The 10337-nt window shown below is 43.1% G+C and overlaps 1 protein-coding gene across 1 annotated transcript; it reads right to left on the reverse strand.

Moving 5' to 3' along the window:
- Positions 1-210: 210 nt before the first annotated feature.
- mcm7 (minichromosome maintenance complex component 7) lies at positions 211-10120 on the reverse strand. Its single transcript, XM_083890926.1, has 15 exons — positions 10019-10120; positions 7197-7276; positions 6034-6198; positions 5793-5917; positions 4955-5135; positions 4737-4874; positions 4498-4647; positions 4288-4402; positions 4068-4199; positions 3787-3870; positions 3011-3222; positions 2655-2920; positions 2374-2542; positions 1129-1238; positions 211-683 (listed from the first exon to the last, which is right to left on the reverse strand). The coding sequence occupies exons 1-15, from the start codon at positions 10047-10049 to the stop codon at positions 458-460; spliced, it is 2184 nt and encodes a 727-aa protein (XP_083747052.1). The 5' UTR covers positions 10050-10120; the 3' UTR covers positions 211-457.
- Between the last annotated feature and the right edge of the window lie 217 nt (positions 10121-10337).

Consider the following 10337-nt stretch of genomic DNA (forward strand, 5'->3'; position numbering starts at 1 on the left):
GCACATTCATCATATTCACCGACTGGTTAAACTTATCTTTTTCCCCCCAGTAAATCAACTTTAACCGAGACATTTGTTCACGTATTATACAGTTTTCTGTGCAGACGGGAGACAAAAATCGACCAAATACAGCTTCGTAATGAACCACCAATTTATTATAACTATTGTCACAACACAAGGCTCAACGATACTTTCCCTTGCCCTATTTTAATTTCTTAATATAAAATGTACAGGAATGCTCAATATCAGCTTTAAGCTCTTAACTGCCACATCCAGAATCCATAAGTTCCGGCACATATTTACAAGTGTTTCACTGGCGAACAGGAAATCTTAATCATAAAACACTTAACGATCTTCGACAGCAAAAAATAGCCACGCTTAAAAAGTCTGCAGAAAAAGCCACAGCTGAGTTTTTGCCCTCAGGTGGAAATGCAAGCGCGTATGAAGACGTGTTCCTTCAGACAAAAGTGACGCGTGTGCGCGCCTGGTTGACCTGCCACACGTTCAGCTCCTCGTACTCCTCCAGAGCCTCCTGGAACTGGGCGGGGGTGAAGCCGCGAGAGACGCAGCGCTGCTCCGCCTCGGCCATGCGGACCACGCCGCCGGCCCCGCCGCGGCCAGACACGCCCTCTGTGGCGAGCTCGCGCACCAGCGAGAAGATGACGTCGGAGGGACGCTGAGCCCTGTTTGCAGGAAAGGTGGAGGGTTTAGACTTTAATGTTCACAAATGCAGAGATTATCATCAAGTGTTGAACAAATTCCAGCAGTCAAGCCAACAAATGTGACGAAAAGAGATTAAAAAACATCAATGGCTTGAGATTTTAAGTCTAATGTAAAAACTTGGATCGCTCCAGATTAGATCGTTATATAAAACCCCCCCAGTAGTTTTTAACCCTTGCACTTTATGGTAAAGGGGCGTGAGTGCGTCTGCAGTCTCAACGTCTATGAAGGTAGCGCCATAAACCCCCCCTCAGTTTAAGTTTAACAGCTTCCTGCAGGATATGCAGCTCCTGTTACTGTATATGAGAGACTCGTTAAAGCGGAGAGGCGTCCGGTCACTTATGATGCCGACATCATCGCGTCATTAAGATTAAGAGTCCCGACGCTGCGGCGTGAGCGAACACAAACCTGGTGCTGCTGGATTTGTCGGCTTGCAGCGAGTCCTTGGACATCTCCATGAGTCTCATTGCCTCGTTGACATCCTCCTTCTCCACGGTGTCCATCATGCGAAGACGAGCCTGGAGGACGGGACACCGAGAGAGGAGGAGTCAATACTCTCCAAGTAAAAACGTACACTTGAAAAAAAAAACAGTTTGATGGCAGTTTCCATCTCCATTAAGTAGGTTGCGCTGTGCCGGCACTGTCAGACCGAGACAAGTGCAATGCTCTCTGGGATGGTCAGCAATTGCCCAAGTCTCCGCCTCTCAACACCAGCTAATCTCTCTACACGTTGACATGAGAACAGATGAAAATGCTCACGATGCACATGTGAAAATGGTTAAGTGAACACCCACTTTAAAAAGAACAGATTCAGGGACTTTCTTTACAAAGGCCGCCATCTTGTGCCACCATGTTTCTCCGGCAGCTCCAATAGACAAGAGAATGGGTTCTGCATTTTGAAGCTGACCAAGTGAACAACATTCTGTTTATGGTTTGTGAAGAAAACTGGAGTGAGAGTGAGGATTGAGCCTGAACATACTTTACAGAGCTAAATTTCACACATTGAAGACAGCTCTGCTCATGGTCAGTTTTGCATGGGTTTGCACAGCTGCACCTAATGCACAAGGCTGACTGCCCACCCTGCAAAGCTGGTCAGGAGCAGAAAGACCACTTGAAGGTTGAACACATTGCTGAAGTTGCAGTTCCTCTCACACACAGGTACACAGCTGAGGGGAGTAGTTCGCCCCCTTGTGGAAGACTTGTGGAGCACATTGCCGAGCCTGTCTGCCTGAAGTGCTGGTTTTGCAGTAGGTGGGTGACTGCTACCTGCACAAACAGCACTTTTGGCAACCAGGGGCCAAAAACATCATCCACTAATGCTCTAATCATTTCATTTTTCTCTTTGCAGCGACTCACTTTGCAGAGACAGACTAAAGCAATACAGTGCTTTCATTAATACGAGCGTGTATCCCTCTGGTGAAGATTAATGTGTTTTCGGTGCAGACTGTTTTCGTCCAGCGTGAGAAAGAAGTGCTCACATTGCAGTAGGCCAGGTTATCATCACTACCTGCACTGTAAGCACTTTACCCCACACAGGACCGCTGAGGGCTCGCAGGAGGACGAACACAATTAGCTCTTAATTTTTCATGTCAATGGCACAAAACACACAAGTCCCTGTGTGGAGACCTGGAGGAGTTCACGGTCAGTTCTCACCAGAGCAGTGGACAGACGCAGGATGGAGAGGAGGGTACGGGCAGACGTAAAAGTGGTGTCTTTGCTGACTCGGGCCTCTTTCCTCATCTCCACATAAGCAGCGGTGATGTAATCGGACAGCACCTCTGGAACCACAGGCTGCCGCTTCTTACACACAGCGATGTAGCGTCTGAGGAGGGACATAATCCGTTATATCATTCCTAGCGTTGTTTTTTTTTTCATACAGCATCATACAGCAGTTAAGTGAGAGAGGTTGTTGCAGATTAAATGCACATCGTCACCTCATCAGCTTCATGTCGATGGGGGTAAAGTGCGTGGGCGGCTGGCGGCAGTGCTGGTGGACGTAGGTAATGTGCTGGGCCAGACGCAGGTCAGCGTCGGCATCCGGTTTGTCCTGGATCAGCCAGAGGAGATCGAAACGGGAGAGCAGAGCGGCCGGCAGCTGGATGTTCTGCTCGATGGTCTTACGGGGGTTGTAGCGGCCGTAGGCGGGGTTAGCCGCGGCCAAAATGGAGCAACGGGCGTTGAGGGAGGTCATGATGCCCGCCTGGCGAGAGGAGCGACAGGTCAACATACGGCTCGCGAATGTTGCGTTTCAATTTATCAACCACCAGTTGGGAGTCGTGCTCCCGCTTACCTTGGCGATAGAGATGGTCTGCTGCTCCATCACCTCGTGGATGGCTGTGCGGTCGGCGTCGGCCATCTTGTCGAACTCGTCGATGCAGCAAACGCCCTGGTCAGCCAGCACCAAGGCTCCGCCCTCCAGGGTCATTTCTCCAGTTAGGGGGTCACGCATCACTGCCGCTGTCAGACCGACACCTGAAGATCCACGGCCTGTCGTGTACTGACCTGAAAGACACAAGATGATTTTAATGGTATACATTTAGTTTAGAAACGTTTTCTTTAAAACTTAAAAGGTTAAAGGTCCCATACTATGCAAAATCAACTTTTTAATCATTTAAATCCTTGCAGATGCAGTCATGTTTTTGTAGTCCTCCTCAGTCCAAGTACAGGAAATAAAACACGCGATATTGATTCCGCGCTCCTTGGAACGTCACAATGAGCTAAATTCCTGGAATTGTTGTTTCGCGGAGCTCCGCTTTGTCCATAAAAAAATGCGAGAGTGCTGGCGAGGGCAACGGCATCCGAAAACCGGAAGTGGGAGAAAAGTTCTATGCTTGGCTCCACAGTGCAGCACAGAGTTCTACACAAACTACCAGCCTCAGAGGATTTATCTGTCCAGTGGATACATGTTACATATGACAGCAATCTCACAGACATGTTCATTAGGACACCAGGGAACTAGGTTAACTTGGAGAAATAGGATATAATATGGGACCTTTATTACTTGTCATCTCTAATGGAAAGAAAATGCTCGAGAGGATAAAACCCACAAATTGGGACTGTACTCACTTCGAGGAGCCAGGCGGTCGATATAAGACAGCAGCTGAGACTTTGCGACTCCTGGATCTCCCATCAAGCAGACGTTTATGTTGCCTTAAAAAGGGAAAACAGGATGAGTGTTACAGCTATTACAACATTTTAATTGGGAAAATTAGATGTTTGGATGAATAATCATTTCTCAAGCATCCAAGATGAGGGATTTTGATTAAGATTTAACTGTAACAATCCCCACTCAGATTAACCAAAACTGTTAATTAGAAAGAGTTTAAACGGATCATGCAGATGCTCACCTCTGATTTTCATGCCTTTAGGCGCCTGTTCCACTCCACCAACCAGCAGCAGCAGAAGAGCCTTTTTCACATCTTCATGTCCATAAATCTCTGGTGCGATGGACCCGGATAGTTTCTCATAAAATCCTTCATCTGTAATAAAGAGCATTGTCATGTAAAGTCGATACGCACGAGGACAGTATTTGAGGTTTTAGGGTTTAATTTAGGCGGCGACTCCTACCTGTGATGCCACGCAGCTCTTCCTCCGTCAGCTCGTCGTTACCGAGCTCGTCGTCCTCCGTCTTGTTCATGAGCGTGATGCTGTGGGCCTCCATGTAGGTTTCTGACAGAAGACCCTAAAACGAATAAAAGAAGAAGATCTTAATAAAAAAGGGGAGTCCCAGAATTAGACAATCCTGAAGTCCCTCTGTTGATGTCAAAAACCACTTACCTGAACAGTTTGACTGAACCCTGTGCGCAGCAGCGGGAGAAAGACTCCTGTGATGGCAACATGGTCTCCAGGCTGGGCCAGTCTTGTGTTTTCTCCTCTGGCATAAATGGACATGCTCCTTGGAATATTGCCAACAGGCACCTGGTCGCTCTACAGAGAAGATGACAGAATACGCTGATAAGAAAGAAGTGACATGCCCTGTTGTACGGCAACAAGTTTTAAAGCATATAGTTCCTTACATGTTCTTGAATACGAAGATCCTGGAATTTCACAAACTTGGAGCCTCTGGTCTGCAAGTACAGACGACCTCCAGATTTGTTGGTGACACACTCTTGACTGGGACACATGATGAGAGGCATGAAGGTGGAAGACTGGATCTGAAGGAAAAGGAATAATAACCATGAAGCTTTTGTTGAGCATTTTTTAAAGGGTCCAAATTCATTCGATCAAGTCTTACTGGTTGATAGGTCTCAGCACCACACTGGTCACACGTGTAGGTCGCTACGGCCATCATCGGTTTGACCTCCGTGGCGCGGGTGACGATGCCTCGAACGTTCACCAGGTGCCCGATGCTGTCAGCTCGTATGTCGCGCACCACCTTAGGTTTGGAGGTGGTGGGAGACTTGAAGTACAGCTCACTGTGGACGGAAGAGAAAGACCATGAGCACCCGCAAAGGAAAACTTTACATAATTATTACACAAAACATAACAAGACAGTGGTCTCAAACGTACGGCCCCCAGATCAATTGCATGTGGCCTGCCAGTGAATATCAACTGACAAGTTTGGAGCTGAAAACAATTACTAAATTAATCATTAACTATTTTGATAATCAGTTCGAAGCTTTTTGCATTATTAAAACAAGACTTCTGATTGTTTTAACTTTGTAAATGTGAATATTTTCTTTGCTCCATATAACACAGAAATAATTAAAACTGAATAATTTTGGTTTGTGGGCAAAACAAGACATTTGAGGACATCATTTTCAGGATTGACAAACATTTTATGGACCAAATAATTAATAAGAGAAAATAATCGACAGATTAATCGATAATGAAAATGATCCTTGGTTGCGTTTATAGTCAACTTTTTTCATTCCATATCAAAACAATCACTTTTAATGCGAAATATCATCATAAATATTATTTCCATGTCTTTTTCTCCAAATGTAGCCCTTCTCTGGCCCTCGACTGACCAAACTAGACACTCTGTGGCCCCCAGGTCATTCCAGTTTGAGACCCCTGACTTAAGAGTCAGCTGGCACACAAACGGCCACATATGTTGAAATAGAACTTACAATCTCCTCATGAGTTCAGGTGGATACTGGTTACGAGGGTCTCGGGTGTCGGCGGGGTCGCGACCCCTCTGTTCCATCATCAGCCTGTGCTCAATGTACACGTCCAGGGAATCTTTGGCCACAGTCTGAATAGATTTTTTTCATTTTAATTAACTTTTTGATGGTATTCATGACTGAATATTATGTTCAAATATCAAACACTCCGTACAGGACCAGCAGTGCAAATACCGTATATACGTACATCTCTCTCTTTGTACTCCGGCAGCAGCTCGTGGATGGCGTCGGCAAACAAGCCCGTGTAACGTTTGGCGTTTTCACAGATGCTCTCGACGAGCTCAGGGTCTTCCTCGGCCACGTCGTCCAGGTCCACAAAGACAGACACCTGCTCCCGGTGAGCCAGCGCCACCTGTGCACACAGACAGGTCATTAGATGAGCCACTTTCCAATTACAGGATGTGTGATGTCTGCACAGACACTGTTTGACAACAACAACATAGATAGCGCTACACTGGGCAGACTGAGACACTGAGCATAGGTAAACGGTGTACATATGTTCACCATTTTAATATGAATTACACTTCTCAATCTGTAATATAATCAAAGGTTCTGCTTTTTATATGGAATTTATAGTATGATATTTTAAATTCCATTGCACCACTGCTAAACCCATAAAACCAAAACCTTTAGTATTGGGTTGAACAAATGGCCATTTTGAAATCACTCAAAATAACAAAATAAGCAAATTGCAGAAATCTGTCAGTTTAAAAAAGTTAAATAAATACAGCTATACATAAACATACATTTAAGTTTTAATCCTTAGAGTATTGCAAGATAAGACGGAGCAAAGATAAAATATAAATAAACATGCATTTTCACATCTATGAATGCACAATATAGAATAATATTGACAATAAGATTGTAAAAAGTAAAAACAGAATATATACAGTAGGGACTTGATATTTACAGTATAAACATGTATATTGCAAATTACATGTGTCATTTTGCAATTCTCCAACTTCTTTTAAAATCACAATTGTGAAGTTTAAACTGAAATTGTAGTTTCAATTTTTGCCAGAAAAAATGCAATTAGATTTTTTTTACACAAATCATTCAGCTACATTTTGTACCAAATAATTTCCTTTCCCTTTCTAAAGAAAAAAACTAAACATTTCAGCCTCCTGAAGTCATCACATTCAGTGAAAAACATGAATTATACACATATAAAAATCACAATACTTGGACTCAAATAAAACTAATACAATTTTAAGACAAATTAACCGTGCCCCAGTATTTATCTAAACAAATTGATCATTTAAAAATGTAATAATACAAACACCCAGTGCCCAAAGCAATAACTATGAAAGCGACGCCCATTCGAGTAACACATTTGTTTACTGCACTTACAAGCTGAACTCCATATTTGAACACCTTCTTCCCGTTGTCATCCTCTGAGTAAAACTCCTGCAGGAACCTTTTGCATTTCTCTGCAAAAACAGAAACACACATTAAGTTTTATTACGGACACCACAGGGGAAAAACAACAACAACAACAAAAACAGGCCACTTGGTGGAGATAACCAGCTCCATGGCCACACAAAGAAACCTCTATTCTATAAGAAATAATAATAATTAAATGTGGATTTAAAAGCAGTTGTTGATCAACAAGCGCAGCAGCAGTAGTTGTAGTAGTAGTAGTGATGATGGGCCTCAGATTGGGAGCTAATCTGTTGCCCTGCGACGACCCCCTTTGTTGAGTAACATGGCATCCTGTAATCTCGATGAGTCACTACTCCTGAGCGAAGCGTGAAATGCCACTGTTGTATCTGCGTAAAGCACATTTTTAATCCTCGAGCGCGTCCACTGTCACAGTTTAAAGGTAGAAATTAGCGAGAGATAACGCAGCTGTGCGCTTCGCGTCCAAAGAACGTAAATAACAAACAACATGCGCGCGCTCAGTTCAGTGTCCATTTTTTTCTCCCCTTTAAACGAAAACATCCTGCACTTCTCGAAAAAAAAAAAAAAAAAAAAGAAGCCACAAACAACTGCGGAAAATATCCCAATTCCGCGCTTTAAACAAGCGAAACTGTGACAAAACACGACGGTAAAAGCGCCGCACTTACTTTGACGGAGGAGCGGAAAAGCAGCAGATGTGTTTTGTTGTTTCTCTGTTCGAGGATGTTTTTGTAAACAAAGCAGCACATGGCTTTGTGCCTCGTCACGCGCATATCACTCCGCCGGGCGCTTCCGCTCAGAACAATATAGTCCCCGTGACTGCCGTTTCAGCCATCTTGTCACGTCGTTAAATCGACAATTTAGTGTTTGAAAAACACAACTTAACCGAATTTAAACATTAAAAAAACCCTCTGTAATTAAAAAAATGGGGACGACAATAACTGTGACACTAACCCGCCAACTGAAACAAACAAAGCGTCATTCTAACTGCGACGAACACGTAAAACAGTCGAATAATTCGTTTGTTTTTATGACAATAAAATGCAATAAAACCGATAAAGTGATAATTTGTTTTCCTTTTTGTTACAGGACTAAACTATAAACCAAAAAGCAAACATTCTTACAAATGTAAGGGGAAAAACAACCAAAAGATAATATTATTATTATGCAACACTTTAATAGTTTATTTTATAAACTATTGTTATAATAATTGATTACCAAATCAATTGAAATGTATTAAATTTGAATAGTTTCTTTGTGTTCCTCCGTTTTCTAAAAAAAATAAAATTTAAAGATGTCAGAAGTTTGGGAACAGTGAATTTTTTATTTATTCTTTACTCATATTTCTGTGCAGATTAAATAACCACTAGGATAATTTTGGGGGAAATTATCAGAGTAATCGATGATGGTGAGAATCATTATAGAGTTTATAAACAGACTGTCAACATGGCATAAAAAAGATGATTTCCCAGAGCCTGGACTGAGCAATAACTCAATATATATTGTGATAATGGTGTACACAATGTGTTGTGTTGCCACAATGGCTGTGAATGTTTTGCCTACAATCAACAGTTCCGTCAAAATTCACTCAGTGGCAAAACAATTTAATAACTATATTTGATGTAGATAATGAATGTTAAAAGGCCTGATTTGAAATGTTTGGCCTCATCACTCAGCCCTTACCAGTGCACTTAAACATGAACACAGTTAACAACTTATATGCAGGTTTCTCGTTGTTCCTCAACCCTTTTTCGTTATGCAATATTTATATGTACAAATAATGATGTAATCTGCATGCTCTTTTGCCCTGATCAGATCAATAAAAACACCCCAAATCATCTGTAGATCTACAGGCAGTCACACAGTAAATCACATTTCACTAAACACTAAACTTCAGTTTGGTGAAAGAAGAACTCATTTGTTGTCACTTGAAACATCTGAATCAAATGTATGCAAGTTATTTAGCAGACAAGACAACTGGCTGGGGCATCATGTTGGACAACATGTACCGTAATTACCATAATAAGGTGTCCTGGGTAACTTGGAAAACACGCTCAAATAGTGTTGTGTAGCTCCATGAGTGTAAATATTTACTTTGACTGTACACATGGACACATCTTTAGACATACTTAAATTTTTTTTATATATATATATTTGTTATTGCATGATGAGTTATGAGCTGTTGGTCATGTGTGTGAGTAAACACGGTATAGTAATGTGGATACTATGTGTGTATGTGTTTCTCTCTCTGTGTGTGTGTGCGTGTCAAAGATAGATTTTAGAATAGTTAAAACAGTCAATAACAAACACTTGTGAGCCTCAGGAGTGACTCATAGACTCAGACATGTGCTTGAACTGGCGCCTGCTCCTTTGTTTAAGCTGATCCATCCGGGTCATTGTGTCGTCAACAGCCTCACACACACACACACATACACACACTTAAGAGTTACCTACACAAACTAGTCCCCAACAAGTTAACTAGCGATGATGAGGAAAAAGTTTGCACAACCGTCAACAGTTAAGTTAAGTGACCACATTTGCATGCACACTGTGACTCTGAGCATAAGTATGGCCTGTGTTAGCAGAGTCTGTTATCAAGGAGGGAAAAGAAAGTGAGGATAAAACACACACACGAGTGACTGGATGTCAGATTATTAAGCTGCACCAGACACACATTATAGTAACGCTTATACCACTACACTCAGAATAGTTTGAATGACTTTTGAGCTCAACCTGTTGCTGCCTTGTCGTCACACAGTGAGCACATTTCTTACCTTTCTCTGCGGCGTAATCCTTACGAGCCATGGCTGCACACAGCGAACCTCAAAGCGGGAGAATCCGAGAGTCTTACGGGCAGCAGGGGGGAACAAAAGTACGGTTTTAAACTCGCGCTTTGTTCAGGTTTACAACGTAAGCGTTCATTCACTCGGCGTCTTCGCTGCTCGCTGGTGCTGCGTGTGCCCGTGTGTGTGCAAGAAGTGGCGCGAGTCTGACGTCTGCGGCGGCCAATCGCGTCGCTGCTTTCCGCGCGGGGAGGCGGGATTTCGCGGTGGCGCGAAAGCTGTGGGCGACGCTGGGTCACGTGTCTCAGCA

Source organism: Microchirus variegatus (genome assembly GCF_963457635.1).
Source record: "Microchirus variegatus genome assembly, chromosome: 6".
NCBI lineage: Eukaryota > Metazoa > Chordata > Actinopteri > Pleuronectiformes > Soleidae > Microchirus > Microchirus variegatus.